Source organism: Cnephaeus nilssonii, assembly GCF_951640355.1.
Source record: "Cnephaeus nilssonii genome assembly, chromosome: 20".
NCBI lineage: Eukaryota > Metazoa > Chordata > Mammalia > Chiroptera > Vespertilionidae > Cnephaeus > Cnephaeus nilssonii.
Genome location: NC_137091.1, coordinates 37,523,543 through 37,540,961, shown reverse-complemented (window position 1 = coordinate 37,540,961; position 17,419 = coordinate 37,523,543). Strand labels below are relative to the sequence as shown.

The window sequence follows — 17,419 nt, the reverse complement described above, 5'->3', positions numbered from 1 at the left end:
GAACTCACTCCTAATGCCTTGGCAGGGCCAGACCAAATGATTTCGTGGGCCTTCTTCCGCCCTTGAGCGCGATGTTCCCCACCCCTCGTCTACAGTCAGGGTCATCAATATCACTTTCTACCACCTCCACACCTCATCCCACTGGAAGGTCTTCCGGGTCAATAACACACATGGGGCTGATAGCAATGACTTCTTCTGGAATAACCTCCTGAAGGACCTGCCTGAGGCTCTTCTTGAGGTGCCAGTCATTTCAAAAATATGCCCATGATGCCTTGCTTGGTTTGTTTGTTTGTTTCTTTTTTTTTTTTTTATCATAGATTTGCTTGTAAGCAGATAATGCATCATGATCATTCCTCTCTATGAAAACAATACGGAGTACGGGTCCATGTTTTTAAACCTGCTAAGGGGCTTGTTGGGCTCTGCAAAAGCTTGTTAAAATCTTCACTGTGAATTTTGGGGGTTCATCTTCATTTTCTTCTCCTGCAGTTCCCTTTTCTCTTCCTCAGCCATGAGTTCCTGTTTCAGTTCCAACAAGTCCTCATTAATCAGTTCCTAGGAACCACCTCAATATCACTCTCAATGTCAACCTCCCCCAACCCAGGTTAAGATTATTTGACATCTTAATTGCAGCCTTGTGGATTTTTGCAACCTCGTCATTCTTGGCAAATCCTTTGAAGTCATGGACTAACCTCTTGAGTGTCTTCTTCCAGATGCCAGCCATACACTCCTTGAGCAAAGTTCTTGATACAGTCACAGATGTTGTATCAGTGTCTTCCTCGGTTGCAGCAATAGCGTGGGCAAAGGTCCTTAAGAGCTACTATAAGTCCTTGATCTGTTGCCTGGACCAACGAGGTGACATTTGGAGGGAGAAACACTACTTGATATTGGGATGAAATCACCAATAAAAGGAGGATGTCTGGGAGCACTTTCAAATGGTAAGCAAAGTCTTGAAAGGTCTGTTATTCTCCAAACATACTTTTCCATTTTGCCAGCATAGCAATTCAGGAGGGCACCTTGGAAGAGGAGCTGGGTCATTCATGACTTTTGTACTGCTGTGGTCAGTGTGTTTGTCCCATTGATATGTTGATGTCTTCACAGGCAAAGATGATGGTGTTGGTAGGAGGGATTATTAGGAGGTGATAACTCTGGAGGTGGAGCCTTCAAGAATGGGATTAGTTCTCTTTTAAAAGGGAAACCACAGAGCTCCCTAGCACCTTCCACCATGTGAGGAGAACTTGGCCTCTTGTAAGAGGGCCTCCCCTGACCATGCTGGCGCCCTGATCTTGGACTTCTCGGCCTCCAGAACTGAGAAATAAGCCACCCAGCCTGTGGTGTTTTGTTATAGCAGCCCAACCGGTAAGAGACAAATACTGTCCATATAGAAAGATTTCCTGTGACCCGCTGTTAGAGATGCCTATTCTATTACAAAAACTGCTTCAACAAACAGACTATGGAATCTCAGAGGGACGGTGAGGATGGGAGGGCAAAGGTGGGAAGAGATCAACCAAAGAACTTGTATGCATATATGACTAATCCATGGACACAGACATTAGGGTGGTGAAGTCTTGGGGCAATGGAGGAGGGCGGGCTAAAAGGTGTCAAAGGAGCTGGGGGAAGGGAGGAATATGTAATACTTTCAACAATAAATATTTTTTTTAAAAGAATTTAACAACAACAAAAGCTCTGGATAACTTTCTTATGAGTACAACTCAAACACGCTCTAGGAACTGGATCACTCCTGCGTTACTGGTAGGAATGTGAAAAGGGTACAGCCACTCTGAAAACCAGCTTGGCTGTTTCTTATAAAACTAAACAGGCAACTGCTAGTCAACCCAACAGTTGCAATCCTGGACATTTATTGCAGAGAAATAAAAACTTATGACTACTTAATAATCTGAATGCTGTGTTTATAGTGGCATTATTAGTAATTGTCCAAAATCTAGAAATGTCCTTTAGAAAGGGAATGGTTCAACAAACTCTGATGCTTCTATACCATGAAATAGGAATGAACAATTGATATACAAAACAACCTAAATGAACATCCAGGGATATTCACTCAATCGTGTATGAATGATCCAGTTTCTCTGCATCCTCACCAATATTGGATGATGTCACTATGTTTTATTTTAGCCATATTGCTGGGTGTGTAATGATACCTCATTGTGGTTTTAATTTGCATTCCTCTAATGGCTAATAGTATTGAGCACCTTTTCATGTGCTATTTCCCATCTGTGAAACTTCTTTGGTAAAATGTGTCTTCATGTATTTTGTCCATCTTCCAATTGGATTGTTTAATTTTTTACTGCTGAGTTTCTAATTTATTCTAGATACCAGTCCTTTGTCAGGTAGGTGGTTTGCAAATATTTTCTCACAGTCTTTAGCTCATCTATCCACCCTCTTAACATGGTCTTTCACAGAGCCAAAGTTTTGGTTCAAATTCAGTTTATGGATCGAACACTTTGCATCAAGTCTGAAAACCCTTTTCCTAACCCTAGATCCTGAAAATGTTCTCACAATTTTAATAAAAGTGTTATAGCTTTATATTTTACATCTAAGTCCATAATCCATTTGGAGGTCATTTTTAGTTTAGGTGTGGGTTTTGAGTCCAGGTTCATTTTTTGGATTATGGCTGTCCCACTGCTCCAGCACCATTTGTTGAAAAGACTACTCTTCTCCACTGAGTTGCTTTTTCATGTGTGAATCTTTCTAAACACATGTAATGTCACACCAAGTGTATTGTTCAGCAACTTACTTTTTTCACTCTGTAAAATGCCTTAAAGATTTTCCCATGTCCATACATATAGATCTACTTCATCCTATGTAACTGCTGTAGGTCTAGTTGAACTTGGGGTTCATGAACGACCTCTGCAATTTCAGGGAAGAGTGAACTTGCATGGGGAAAAGATGATTTTTATCTTCACTAACCTCTAACTGAAGCTTCACCTTTCTTTCCTTTATGAATGTAACCAATAATAGCAATATACAACAATCTATATACATAAAATGCTAATATGCTAAGTGTCCAACCGTCTAACCAGTCACTGTGACACACATTGACCACCAGGGGGCAGACTCACACTGGCATTTACAGAGAAACCGCACCATGAACCTGGCATGCACAAAGCAACACTTGGCTTCCCCCAAGTGGGACACAGGCCCCATCACCACCGCAGGGAGACACCCTACCAAATCACAGCCAGCGCTGCCGAGACCCCATGGCACAAAATGCAGCCTACAGCCCAGCCCAGCCCAGAAATGGTGGTTGTGGGCACTGGGTAATGACAGGTAATGATGTCACTGTAGCAATGCAGTGACATCATTACCTGTGAAATACCTAGATACAAATCTAACAAAATATGAACAAACTCTAGATGAGAACAACTACAAAACTCTGTGAAAATAATCAAAGATCTTCCTCTCCCTAGAGACTAGCCTCCTTGGAGTTTCTTCAGCCCAGGAACACGACTTGCTTTATAGCCAGGTGGAAACATTTTACACTTTAACCAAATGTCTATGAAGCATTTTCCCATGCCTCATCTCATTTGATCCTCACAGAAGTCCTGGAGTAGGTAGATAGGGGACTCGATAGAATCCTATTTTCTTTTCATTAGCCGGAAAACGGAGATTTAGAAAGTTTAGAAACTTGACCTGACTGAAAAGAAGTAAGAAATGGTGGACCTTGAAAATGACTTCATGTTTTCTCACTGCGCAGAATATAGTCAAACACAGCTACAGTTAAATATTTCACACTTTGTTCTCCCTGCATGATCTACAATAATAATCTGCTTCATGTTGATATTTACTGCTGTGTTGTTGACAGTTAGCTGAAAGAGAAGTTGGGGTGCTTCACTGGGCTGGAAAAAGTTTAGCTAAATCACAAAGCAGGTCTAATTAAGCAATTATCTCTTTCATTGTCCTGTGTATTTAATATTATGCATTTAAGAACATGTCTGAACCAATAAGTGATTATAGCAAAGTTGCAGGATACAATGTTAATGTACAAAAGATAATTGCTTGTTTGTATAACAGCAATGAACAACTTGAATTTGAAATAACAAACACCATTTACATTTGCCCTCTCAAGGTGAAATACCTAGATACAAATCTAACAAAATATGAACAAACTCTAGATGAGAACAACTACAAAATTCTGTGAAAATAATCAAAGATCTAAAAATAGAGATATTCCATCCAAGTATATGGATAGGAAGACTCAATATTGTCAAGATGTCATTTCTTCCCAATTTAATCTATATATTCAATGCTATCCAATCAAAAGCCTCGCAAGTTATTTTGTGGATATTGACAAACTGAAAGTTTACACAGAAATTCAAATAACCCAGAAAAACTAACACAACATTAAAGGATAAGACCAAAGGTGGAGGGCTAATATTATCTGATGTCAAAACTTACTCTAAAGCTACAGTAATCAAGACAGTGCGGTATTGGAGAAAGGAGAGATAAATCAATGGAACAGAATGGAGAGTCCTGGAGTAGACCCACACAAATATAATTGACTGATCTTTGAGAAAAAAGCAAAGGCAATTCACTGGAGAAAGAATAGTCTTCTCAACAAATGGTATTGAAACAACAGGACATTCACCTGCACAGAACGTGAATCTGGATACAGACCTTACACGTTTCATGAAAATTAACTCAAAATGTATCATGGGCCTAAATGTAAAGTGCAAAACTGTAAAACTAGAATACAGCAGAGGGAAAAATGAGGGCACCTTGGGCTTGCGTGGCGATGACTTTAGATACACCGAAAGCATAATCCATGAAAGGAAGAAATTTATGAGTATGACTTCCTTCAAATGTAAATATTCAGTTCTATGAAGGACACTGTTAAGAGAATAAAAATATTGCTCCCTCTCTCTCCCCGGCCTTGATAACCATGGCTTTAACAAAATACTCAAGGTGACATCAATGCTCACCGAAAGGGGACTGGTTATTAAACGACCTGCAGAATGAGGGCCTTAATAGCGGTATATGTGGGATGTCTTCCATTGCCCCTCCAGGCCCAGTCTTCCCACTCTTTTACTCTGCTCTGGGCCCCAGGAGGCTGTCCTTTGACCTTCATCAGGTGCAGCCAATTGGGAGCCTAGCGCTAGGACTGGGAAGAGGGGAAGGAGACCATTTATTCTTTGAGACGTCAGGCTTCTTCCCTTCGGGGCCACCACAACTTGTCTGTTTCCTTGACCTGTGCACAGGACTCTCTCCTCAGCTCAGGTAACCACTCCCACCCCTCTCCCCTTCCTTCAGGCCTAGAGATGACAGACCCCCTCCCAGGAAAGCCCCAAGGCCTTGCACTACCCCCTGTCCTTTCCCTTCATTATCCAATCCCTTTGTAAATACTCCTGGTATTAAACCCACCTCAAATTTTCCTAAATGGATCGGGCCATCGGTTTTCTGCTGGGGATCCTGCCTGATACAGCATAATAAAGATCTGGTGAATGCAAAGGAGACACGAAAAGCAGGCAACCACACTCGACAGCCTGGTTCCATTTTGGCAGAAATTGCTCATAAGGGGGCGGGGGGAAGAGGAGTAATAGCTACTAATTGTTAAAAAGAATGACCTCCAAGAAGGTTTATTGAGGACGTATTGTCCAGGGGGCAGACACAGGAGCTCTGTGGTTCCGTGCACAATAACCGGAACTTTAATTCTCCAAGTTGTATCTTTTTGTACGGACTGAATCTTTGCAATGAATGAGCTGCTTTGGCACAAATAAATATATGTAAAATTTCTACACATTGGAAAAATTATTCCAGATGTAGGATGAAGGGAGAGAATTGCGTGAAGTTATAGGTGGGTATTTTTCTCCTTTATGCACTTCTGTATTTTTCAGGCTTTAGTCATAAGCCTGCATTGTTAATTTTGTCAGAAAAAGAAATAGTAGATTTTATTTTTAAACTAACACAGGAGATTGATCCAGACAGATACACAGAGAGAGACATAGAGACCCTGGCCTGGTTATCTCTTGAAAGAGGAATGAGAGAGATGGAGTAGACAAAGAGGAGACAGGGTGGGAAAGAGACAAGACTAAACAGGAGGCACACACAGAGGGAAGACAGAGAGATGGAATGCGATGAAGACACATATAGAGGAAAGCTGAGTCACATATTTAGGAGCAAATACAGCAAAGGTAAGAAGCTCTGAAGCTGGGCAGTATGTGGGTGCACATGCTCCCCCTGACACTCACTGTAACCGGGAAAGTAACCATTCAGGGCGCTTCAGCTCTCCTCTTCATAAAACAGAAGTAATCCCAGGACATCATCGGGGGAGTCCCTTTTTGATAATTAAATGAGATGTCTGTATCAATTACTTAGAACAGCACCCACTGCACAGTAAGCACTAATAAGGACTCATTATTATATTAAACAGAGAAAAGGACAAGGAAGTTGATGAAAAGAGAGGCTACAGAGAGGGTGAAAGGAGAACTGGTGACAGAGAGTGGGGCCGGAGCCATTGCTGGCACCGGGGACAGGGAGGCAAAGTCCTCAGGCCTCAGCCAGCATCCCACTGGGCCAGCGGCCAGCGCTGATGTTCCGAAAACTTACCCTGAACGGGGAAGCCCAGCCGCTCACCATTCCTCAGCCAGGCGCATAAAAGCGGCCATGGAGGGGCAGACACCGCTGTCAAAGTGGACAACACTCTGGTCAGCTGGCAGGGACAGTGGAAGGCAAGCCCAGCTCCAGCACGGAGGCCACGTTGCAGGTGAGCAGTGAGGGGAGAGAGGCTGAGGGCAGGAGGGCGCTCAGGGCCCGCAGCCTCTCTCTCTCCCGCTGCGGGTGCGCCCAGCCAGCCCCCTGCCATCCGTCCCCCTGCCAGTGTAACAGGAGGCAGGGGCCGGGCCCGGGCCTTCCCCTCGGACTCCCCGACGTCCCTGGCTTGTGCAGGAGCAGAGATGAGGCCCAGTGGTGCAGCCGCGGTGTCCGTGGGGCTGTGGGTCTTGGTGACAGTGAACGTGGTGGCGGACCCCGCTGGGACTGGACCCAGGCGCTGCTCCCTCTCTCACTACCGCTGGTTGGACCCCAGGGCGCTGGAGGCGGTCAAGGCGCTGAGGGACCACTACGTGAGTGATGCCCAGACCCCAGGCCAGGGGACGCCGGTCCTGCCGGGTCGGGATCCTGGTCCCCATCCCGAGGGGCCCGGCATCCTGGCGTCACGCAGGCGCATCTGGGATCTCAGGGTCTGAATTCTGACCAGAGGCACCCTAAGCGCAGAAAGCACCTTCCTGCCATTCACAAAAGGGCGCCCCCAGGCGGACCCGGCTCACGTCGGGGTGCGGCGCTCCGCAAGGGGTGCGTTTCATTCCCCTTTCCCGTCCTCGGCGAGCTCTGCGGTTCCGTGCACAACACGCACGACCATCCTGGACCACACAGTCGGTTCCGGGCAGGAATCCCCGAGCTCCCCGCGCCTCAGGGCGCAGGCGAGGGGCGCAGCCTCAGCCCCACCATTGTCCCGCCAGGAGGAAGAGACGCTGAGCTGGAGGCCGCGGAACTGCTCCCTCCGCCCCCGGAGGGGTCCCCCGCTGCCCTGGGTGAGGCCCGCGGGGCGGCCTGGGGGCGGGAGGGCAGGGCCGCGGTCGCGCCGTCGCTAATCCGCCGGGTCCCCGCAGTCGTGCGCAGGGCTCCGCCTGGTGGCCCGGGGCCTCTCGGACGCCCAGGCCGTGCTGAGCAGCCTGCCCAGCCCCGAGCTGTTTCCCGGCGTCACCCCAACCCTGGAGCTGCTGGCGTCCGCGACGAGGGACGTGGTGGCCTGCGTGAGTGACCCCGGCGCCCGGCCCCTCCACCCCCGCCGGCCTGCTCTGCGCTCTCCCGCCCCACAGCTGGGTCCCCGCTTCTCCGTCTCTCGCGGAGCCCCAACCCGTCCAGACACAATTCGCGTCCCGCTGGTGTCCGCGGGGCTGGGCTGGGAGGCTCGTGGGCTGGGTGGGTGGGAGATGGGTCCCTTCGCCTCCTCCGTTTACCTCCTGTGCCCCCTCCAGCTCGAGCTGGCGCGGCCAGGCTCCTCGAGGAAGGCCCTGCGGGCACCCAGGAGGCGCCCCCAAAGGCGGAGAGCTGTGAGTGGCGCGGGCGCGGGGCGGGTAGACGGCAGGGCCGGGGCCGGGTGGGGCGGGGTGGGGTGGGGTGGGGTGGGGCGGGGTGGGGTCGCGTGTGGTGGAGCGGCCAGGACCGAGGAAATCGCTGCCTCAGCCCCGCTTCGCTTCCTCCCCGGGTTCCAGGACTCGCCTGGGTGCCATGAAGCCACCATCATCTTCAACCTCGTGCGCCTGCTCACGTGGGACCTGAAGCTGGCGGCGCGCTCGGGGCCTTGCCTCTGAGCCCCGGGCCCTGCAGGCGGCGGCTTAGGTCGGGGCTCCGTGCTGCCCTTTGGTCCAGGCAGGTCTGCAGCCCGTGGGCTGGAGCTCAGGAGACTCTCGGCCGCCCGCCGGCCTCACCTCGATGGCCTGCGCTGAGTGCGCCAAGGAGCGCGGGGACCTCTCCGGAGTGGACAGCGCGTCCCCTGGCAGCGGGGACGGTTCTGCGGAGGGCGGTGCCCTGAGGTCCTCCAGGTCTGTGTGGCAGGAAGAGACTTGAGAGACTTGAGTCCTGAGTCCACGGGGGGCGCTGACCACGCACCATGGACGAGGCTCTACTTCTCTGGGCACCAGAAGCCCAGAACGAGTCTCCATGGCCGTTCCCACGCCCTGGTTGAGCCCTCAGTGTCTCCTCTGAGATTCCATGAATCTGTGACGCTGCATCTCTCCACCGGAGAGGCCCATCCCTGAGGGATTTGGCAGGGAAAGGGCCTGAAGTCCTTAGGTACTGCAGTGTTTTGGATTCTGTTACCCGTGCGTCTTTTGTATTTGTGAAATCCCTGAGTAATTGGCTCCTCTGTCTTTCATTATTAAATATTCTTGCATCTACACTGGCTGTTCCCCCGTGATCACTCTGAGCGGCACTTTTCGGTTAAAAACGCCTAGCCAGGGCCATCAGGTGACTTGAGTTCAACTCTGACCCTGCCACTTAATCATGGTGTGACTGGGCAAATTACCTCTCTGTGGCCTCAGTTTCCTCATCTCTACAATGGCATCATCATCCTTCCTTTGGGGATGAGTCGTGTACGTTGAAGTAGCATCTCTAAAGCTTCCAGTGGAGGCTTAGGGTGGTCTCACTTAATGGTCTCTGTTAAATAACCACACACCCCTCCACACACAATCGAGTGCACTTCTTTATTTGCCCCAGCCTGTGGGCTAGAGGTCTTTGCTGCCAACTGCAGGGCCCTTGTCAAGGTCACACAGCCAGTGAGGGCAGAGCCAGGTTTGAATCCCAGACCCTTTAGCTCCATGGTGCATGCTCTTTAAATATATATATATATCTTCAGCCCTAGATAGTTTTGCTCAGTGGGTAGATTGTCAGCCTGTGGAATGGGGGGGTCCTGGATTGATTTTGTCAAGGGCACATTCTCGGGGCTGTGAGCTCCATCCCCGGGGGGGTCAATGCAGGAGGCAGCCAATCAATGATTCTCTCTCATCATTGATGTTTTTATCTCCCTCCCTCTCCCTTCCTCTCTGAAATCAATAAAAATATATTTTAAAAATAGATATAATTAAAAATTTTGTTTTTTATTGATTTGAGCAAGAGAGGAAAGTAGAGGGAGAGAGCTAGAAACATCAATGGTGAGAGAATCATTGACCTGCTGCCTCCTGCATGGCCCCTACTGGGGACTAAGCACACACTCTGGGCATGTGCCTGACCGGGGATCCAACACTGACCTGGTTCATAGGTTGATGCTCAATCATTGAGCCACACTGCCCAAGCAGGAGACCTTATTTTTATTTTACTTATTTATTTTTTTAATAAACATTTTTTTTTATTGATTTCAGAGAGGAAGGGAGAGGGAGAGAGAGATAGAAACATCAATGATGAGAGAGAATCATTGATCGGCTGCCTCCTGCACACCCCCTACTGGGGATCAAGCCCGGAACCCAGGCATGTGCCCTTGACTGGAATCGAACCTAAGACCTTTCAGTCCACAGGCTGACGCTCTATCCACTGTGCAAAACCAGCTAGGGCGGGAAACTTTATTTTTAAAACACATCACAGCACTAAGCTTCTTGCTCACTTTACCAATGTTACTCATATTTAAAATGTAGGCAAACTACAGTGTGCCCCAGATGTCATCATGGGTTCAATACTACATTGTGGCAAAGCCTCCGTGATGGGGTGAGGCATAAAGTACTCCCCAGATCCGGGGGTAGGGGGGGGGAGTGTCTTTTTTTCCTTTCACATCTTCACATGGCTCACTCCCTCACTCCTCACTTTAAGTTTTTGCTCAAATGTGATTTTTCTGGCCTCATTCAGTGCAGTCCCCTCCTACACTCTGCTGTCACCTCACCTTTGTGCTTTCATTTTCTGTTACCTGATGTAAAATACACTGAGTGCTTACCCCCACCCCCACTTACCTCTAGTAAAAAGGTTCATGAGCCCTGGGGGGTATGACTCAGGGGTTGGAGCGCCCTCCCCTGTGAAAGGTCGCCGGTTCAATTCCTGGTCAGAGGACATGCCCAGGTTTGGGGTTCTGTCCCATGTGCGGGAGGCCACCGATCAATGTTTCCCTTTCACATACATGTTTCACTCTCACATTAATGCTCCCCTCCCCTCTCCTTCTCTATCCCTCTCCCTCTCTAAAGATCAATACAGTAAAGTTGTTTGTTTTTTATAAAAAAGCTCCAACAAGTTTTGTTTGATGGGTTGTTGCTTTTTCAATGCTCTGTTCCCGGCACCTTGAGCACTGCCCGAAACATGGTGGGGGCTGAGTAATCCTTGGTGAGTGAATGGAGGCATTTGTCACAACTGAGCAGGATCCCTTGAAGCCCTGGGCTACACCCCGGTTCCCTAGCAGAGACTCCTATCCCTGGGTGCCTCCGACCTGGACAATTAAAGATGTTTGTCAGCTCCCTTCCTCCCCTTCTTTCTCGGTACCTGGTCGGGGAGGGAGGGAAGAGCTGGTCTCCTCTCTTAATTCTGGGCTGCTTTGTCCTGCTGACTCTCTCCTCACCCCCTCCCCACCCCCCTCAGCAGCCTTCTCTCTTCATCTTCTCCCTCCCCTGACAGCCTCCTTCTTGGAAGTTCCAGGTTCTTGGTGGCAACAGCCCTGGAGGTGCCTTCCTCCTCTCCCTGCAGGGGGTGTCCTGCGGAAAGGCAACCCCTCTTTGTGGGGCTGAGGCTGCCCTTATGCTGAGATCCGGTTGGGACCTCACCTCCTGTAGGTGAACCTGAGTGTGTGTCACTTTCTGTTTCGCTCCAGCTGCTCACCTGCTCAAGGCCCCGCCCTGCATGGGCTTCCCCAGCCTGGGGCCTCCCCTAGTGGCAGGTGTGTTTTCACTTTTCCTACATCAGCTGGGATTGCCCGCCTGTGCAGGTCAAAAGCTGCACCATGGAGCTCAGGGAGGAATTGCATCGCAGCCGAGCTGGAAGTTCAGGGACACAGACCGAGCAGCCAGCTGAGACCTGGAAGAGGAGACCGAGGCCAGAGACACCAGACAAGGCTGAGTGAGACCCAGGTGACAGCCTCTGAGAGGACACTTGGATCCCCACCTGGGGCAGAGACCAGAGACCAGAGACCAGAGACCAGGATGAAGCTGGGTGAGCCTCCATGTCATTGCCCATGACCCTCACTCCCCACAGCCCTCACCCTCCGCCCTGACACTCTGTCCCCTCATCTGCCCATCCTTCCCTAACACAGCCGTGGCTGGGTGTGGCCCGCTGGTGCTGATGCTGATGGCCACGGTGCTGACCAGCACAGGAGCAGTTCCCGTCCCCACGCCCCTGGGGACCCTCCTGGGCGCAAGGGGCTGCCACGTGGCCCAGTTCAAGTCTCTGTCCCCACAAGAGATGAAGGCCTTCAGGAGGGCCAGGGACGCCTTGGTGAGTCTCCCCCCCATCTCGGCTCCCCCCACCCCCCGCTGTGGGCAAACCTCCACCCTTCCCTCTGTGGGTCACAGGCCCATTTGGCTCAAGGTGGGCTGTACCCTTCCTTCCCCGGGCTAACCTCCACCCTTCGCACAGTGGCCTACCCCCTGCCCTTGCTGCTGTGGGCTGACTCTTGTTCTTCTGCACTGGAGATGCCTCTAGCATCCTTTGGGACCTTAGCCCCCTGCTCCTGGTGCTAGCCATCCTCCACCCACTGCAGGTGTCAACCTCCAGCCCTCCAGCTGTGGGCTGACCTCTGCCCTTGCTCTCCAGGAAGAGTCCCTCCTGCTGAGGAACTGGAGCTGCAGCTCCCGCCCACTCCCCAGGACCCAGGACCTGAGGCAGCTGCAAGTGAGTTGGGAGACTCAGGCCCAGCCCTGCCCTCCCCTGGCCCCGCTCCTCTGGCTTCTTAGGTGGCCCCTTCACCTTCCCCTTCTCCCTTTTCCCTGTGTCTTTGCCTCCCCAGCAGTCCCCTGACCTCTTCTCCTCACCTGCTCACATTGACCTTCCCTCTCTGCTCTCTCCTGCCCTTCCCCTGGTCCCCCCTCAGCCCTCCTCACCTGTTCTCTCTCACATGCAGCCCTCACCTGTCTGTCTCCCCTGCTCAGGTGCGGGAGCGCCCTGTGGCCTTGGAGGCTGAGCTGGCCCTGACCCTGAAGGTCCTGGGCACCGTGGCGAACGCGACCCTGGGGGCCATCCTGGACCAGCCCCTTCGCACGCTGCGCCACATCCACTCCACGCTTCAGGCCTGTGTGAGTGCTCTGGGCCCCCAGGCCGTGTCTGTGGGCTCTGACCACCTGTATGTCCCCCTGTGCCTGAGACCCCGGTCACTCACCACCCTCCTGTGCCCCCAGGTCCCCGCTGAGTCCGCAGCAGGCCCCAGGCCCCGGGGCCCCCTCCGCCAGTGGCTGCACCGCCTCCAGGAGGCTGAGAGGAAGGTGAGCGCCTGGGGAGGGACCAGTGTCTGGGGACAACTTGGGGCCCAGATGAGGAGCAGCCGCTGACCCGTCCTTTCCTCTCCACAGGAATCCCGCGGCTGCCTGGAAGCCTCTGTCACATCCAACCTCTTCCGCCTCCTCGCCCGCGACCTGAAATGTGTCGCTGATGGAGACCTGTGTGTGTGACCCTGAGGCCCGCCTGCCACCTGTCCCGGCATCCTGGCTTTTATTTATGCATCCCCCACTTTCCTTAAGTTATTGCCACCCAACCAGTATTTATGTATTTATGTGTGTGAATTGTCAAACTCAGACCCGACAAAATATTTATTTTTCTACTTTTTGTAAGAGTTGTTCAAATAAATGGTAAGAAAAAGATGTTTCCTGTGCTGAGGGACTGCGTGTATGACCGTGCGGATTAGTTTTCTCTCGCCGCCATCACAAGGCATCCCAGACTTAGCATCTGCCCACCAGCAAGCTCAGTGTCTCACAGTTCCACAGTGGAGCGCTGGGTGGCTCAGCCTCTTTCCCCGCCAGGGGTCTCGCAGGCTGAAGCCCACGTGTGGCTGGTGGGACTCTCCTAGGGAGGCCTTGGCAGGGAGGGCCCCCTCCAAGCTCAGTCAGGCTGCTGGCAGAGTTCTCCCCGCTCCCTGCAGCGGTGGCCCTGAGGTTCCCGTTCCCGCTGCAGAGAGCGTCCGGCCGCAGCTCCTGCCCGCCTCTCGCAGGTCCTGGCACGTGGACCTTCATCTCAGAGCCCGCAGCCACGGGTCACATGCTTCTCGCGCCTGGCATCCCTCTGCCTGCTCCTTCCGCCACGTTTCCCTTCTGCCTCCAGCTGGAGAAAGTGCTCTGCTTTTAAGGACTCGGCATTTAGACAGGGCTCACGGACCATCCAGGACAACCTCTCTCTTTTCACATCTATAAAGCTCAGTCACCTCTGCGAGGTCCTTTTGCCAGGTCACATAAGGGATTCACAGTTCCAGGGATTCGGCCGGGCGTTTGGGGCCACTATTCTCCCACCACAGTACGTGTGTGATGAGTGCGTGTGTGGATCACTGAGATGCATTCTGTTGTATGTAAATCACATGAAATAAACGTGCCTTAATAACAACATTGATCATTGCACGTGATGAGAAGTCTAGACAGCAGGGTCCATGTAGAGCTACGTTGTTTCACATGCTCCACACGCCACATGTAGCTCAGCACTTGAAATGTAGCTAGTGAAGGTTGAGCTGGGCTCTACGTATAAAATAGACTCTGCAATTGGAATAGATTTTATTTTTATTATTTTTTAATAGATTTTATTTAAAAAAAATATTTAGATGGTGCCCGCCAAGCTTCTCCACGGTAGAATTACTATTTTTCTCTTTATACTAAATATGTGGAGGGACATTGAGACTATGCAAATACCTGTTACTTCTCAAACTTCAACCCATTCAGTTTAGCATCCACTGATGGTGTCCAAAGGGTCTCGGACAGAGGGGGACATTCGGGTGGTCAGAGGCCACAGCCTGAATGTTAATGTTATGTCAGTTATCCAATAACTTCACCCTCTTTTTACATTATTCATTGGCATTCTACTCTTAGGAAGAGCTTTGCTCCCCTCCGTCATGCATGTATTTGCCAATTGATTGATAACGACATGGACTACTGAATTCTTATTTCATTCAGTGCATTGTAATTCTTTGCTATAATTTCAGTTGATGCTGGAACTGCCCTCGATTAGGCCAATGGGAACCCTTTCAAGATGGCTCCTAAGCCCTTTCCATGGGTCCCCTCATCCTCTGAGCACCTCCTTGCTTTCTGGAATAAGACGTTCCAGGCTCCCCTTGTACTTCCCCTGCCTCAGCTCTGTAACCAGCCTTTTCTTCAAGGACCTCTGGCTCCTCTTCGTGGAGACAGTATTAAAAAATCGCGATGTGGGTGCTAGGTGGGCTGATTGCTACAGGAATATTGTTGCTTCTGCCCCCTCTCAATGGACAAAGCTAGGAAATAGGTGGATGGATGTACAGAATTTTTATCCACAGTAAAATCTCATTAATAATAAGTTTCATGTTGATTACATGTGGAAACAGTAATATTTTGGATATATTGGGTCAAATAAAGTATAAGTAAAATAATTTCACACATTTCTTTTTACTTACTTCTATTAAATGTGGCTCCTGGAAAATGTTAAATGCCACGTGTGGCTCACATAATATTTAGATTTGAACAGTGCTGCCTTAGAGGACAGGATGTCATAGTGGATCCAGGCTCTTTATCTCTGGCTGATGCTCCATCCTCAGTGTATTCGTACTGTCTCCCCTCATGACCAAAGTATGGACGCCACAGCTCCAGGCATCACACAATCAGACGACCGTCCACAGAGCTGGAGTGGCAGAGACTCCAGCCAGCTGTCTGTCTGTTTATTCTCCTCTTCCTCCTTTCCTTGGAGAACCCCTGACTTGTAAGTGGACTCAAGAGTGTTCCACTAAAACAACACTCTTCAACCATCCCTGCACCTGTGGCCCGAAGCTCTGGCGACACATACGCGTGGAAGTGATCTGAGCCCCTTATGAGCTGCTCCTTTAAAGGGCAGGGCCATGCCCTCCCTGTCACCTTTCTCCTTTCTTGCTGAATGACAGGAATGACAGCAGCCAGCTCACTGTGCCTTCAGTCTGCTGGGACATGTTCAGTGGCTATAGAATCCTGTGCTGAGAGCTTTCTTTTTCCTTTCAGGACATTGAATTTGGACCCCACCCCACCCCGCCCTCCCCTTTGGTCTGAGCCTCCCACCAGGACCCTCCCAGCCCTGCCCACCCCTGCGGCCCCTTCTCTCTGACGCTTTCAGGTGTGAAACGTGCCAGGCCCATGGCCGTTCTTGCCTCTTCAGATGCTTGTCTTTCTCAGGACGATTCGTCCTTGTCCTTCAGGAGTCAGTTACACTGGCTCCACCGGGAAGCCTTCCCTGACCAGCCCCCGTCCTGGTCCTGACTATTCCTGCTGGGCACTGCCCCCCACTCCACTGGACTGTGAATCCCAACAGGGCAGGGCACGGGGCTGTCTGGGTCTGCTGTGTTGCAGGCGGTGGGGGGGGGGCAGTGAGTGGTGCTAAATGGTGACTGGGGCAAGAAGTTGGGGTCGGGATGTTGGGGCTGAGGAGGCAGCTGAAGGCTTGCCCCCACCCCCAGGTTTGAGGACAGCCGGCTGGACGTGTGTGTCTATGAGTTGCACGTCTGGCTGCTGGCAGCTGACCGACACACCGCCATCGCCCAGCACCATGTGGCGCCCCGGACCTCGGGGAGGGGCCCTCCTGGCCGCTGGGTCCAGGTGAGACTCCCTGCCCCAGCTGCCAGCCCAGACCCGTCCCAGCCCTCCCCGGGGAGGAGGGGGAGCAGGGCTCACGGGCCCCCGATAAGGACTTCTCTCTGGCCCGCTGCTGCCGCAGGTGTCCCACGTGTTCCGCCAGTACGGCCCCGGCGTGCGCTTTGTCCACTTCCTGCACAAGACGAAGAACCGCGTGGAGCCTGGGGGGCTGCGGCGCACGAGGGTGACGGACTCCTCCATGTCCGTGCAGTTCAGGGAGTGACCAGCTGCGGTGACCCCTGGTCTCGTCCCGAATGTCGGACTCCACACGCCCCGAACGTCCGACGCCTTGGCATTTCCCCTGCTCGCTCGGGCCTCCAGGAGGGCAGGGACCACGTCTTCCCGAGGCCGTGCTTGGCGGGCAGGGGGTGCTCAATAAACCCCTGCTGACTAAGCCAGCCAGCTCCTGGGCCCAAGCACTCTGAGCGTTTTGCCATCTCTGCTCCTTCACTGTGTTCCCAGCCCCCTCCACACCCTCTACCCTGTGACCCTCCAGCACCTCACACCTCCTCCACCTCCCACCCTCCCTTGACCTCTGATCCCTTCACATACCCCCAACTTATGGTCTCTTACCATCTCCACCTACTCTTTCCCCCACATTTCTTAGCTCTCAAAATCTCCCCGAATTCTCCTCCTCCCTCCAACCCCAAGTTGTCCTTTCCCCTGAGCTGTCCTCATACCTTTCCTTCCCCCCAAGACCCTCCATTCTCTTCTTTAGCTTCTCCTAAGGGCCCCCAAACCCAGGTATCCATCAAGGGCCCCAGCCCTGGGGGTGGGGGTGGGGATAGGTTGCAAATTCACATTTGCAGAAATATGCAAATTTGCACTAAAGTGTCTTCCATGTGTAGGGAGGGGAGGGTTGAAGTATTGAACAACCCGTAAGTCCTCGGCTCTGGCCAGGTCTCACCACAGACCCTGGCCTAGCCTGGGCTGGCCCTTGAAGGCCTCCTGCTGTCTCATGCATGAATCCGGAGTCTGGGGGTCCCTGGCAGGCCAGAGCAGCTGGGGGTCACTCAGGGAAGGGCTATGTCCCAAAGGGTCTGGAAGCATCAGCAGCGGTACCATTGCATGCCACACATGCTTCCTGTGGGGGGGTGTTTTTGTGCACCCCCAAATCCATGTCGGAATCCCTGGGTGTGTCCCCAGTCACAGCACTGCCCCAGGTAGGGCTGGTCCTG

At 51.7% G+C, this 17,419-nt stretch overlaps 3 protein-coding genes across 3 annotated transcripts; all 3 read left to right on the top strand.

The window, feature by feature from the left end:
* Positions 1–6,908: 6,908 nt before the first annotated feature.
* LOC307092506 (interferon lambda-4-like) lies at positions 6,909–8,327 on the top strand (the record flags this gene model as incomplete). Its single annotated transcript, XM_079759781.1, has 4 exons — positions 6,909–7,076; positions 7,623–7,766; positions 7,992–8,066; positions 8,229–8,327. 4 exons carry the CDS (start codon positions 6,909–6,911, stop codon positions 8,325–8,327), a joined length of 486 nt encoding a protein of 161 aa, XP_079615907.1.
* Positions 8,328–8,448: 121 nt separating this feature from the next.
* On the top strand, positions 8,449–13,085 carry LOC307092505 (interferon lambda-3-like; the record flags this gene model as incomplete). Its single annotated transcript, XM_079759780.1, has 7 exons — positions 8,449–8,539; positions 11,297–11,362; positions 11,735–11,916; positions 12,235–12,312; positions 12,570–12,713; positions 12,816–12,899; positions 12,987–13,085. 7 exons carry the CDS (start codon positions 8,449–8,451, stop codon positions 13,083–13,085), a joined length of 744 nt encoding a protein of 247 aa, XP_079615906.1.
* A 1,728-nt stretch (positions 13,086–14,813) lies between these two features.
* LOC307092504 (F-box only protein 50-like) lies at positions 14,814–16,464 on the top strand (the record flags this gene model as incomplete). The annotated part of the gene is made up of 4 exons (XM_079759779.1): positions 14,814–14,826; positions 15,922–15,976; positions 16,067–16,205; positions 16,324–16,464. The coding sequence occupies 4 exons, from the start codon at positions 14,814–14,816 to the stop codon at positions 16,462–16,464; spliced, it is 348 nt and encodes a 115-aa protein (XP_079615905.1).
* Positions 16,465–17,419: the final 955 nt, after the last annotated feature.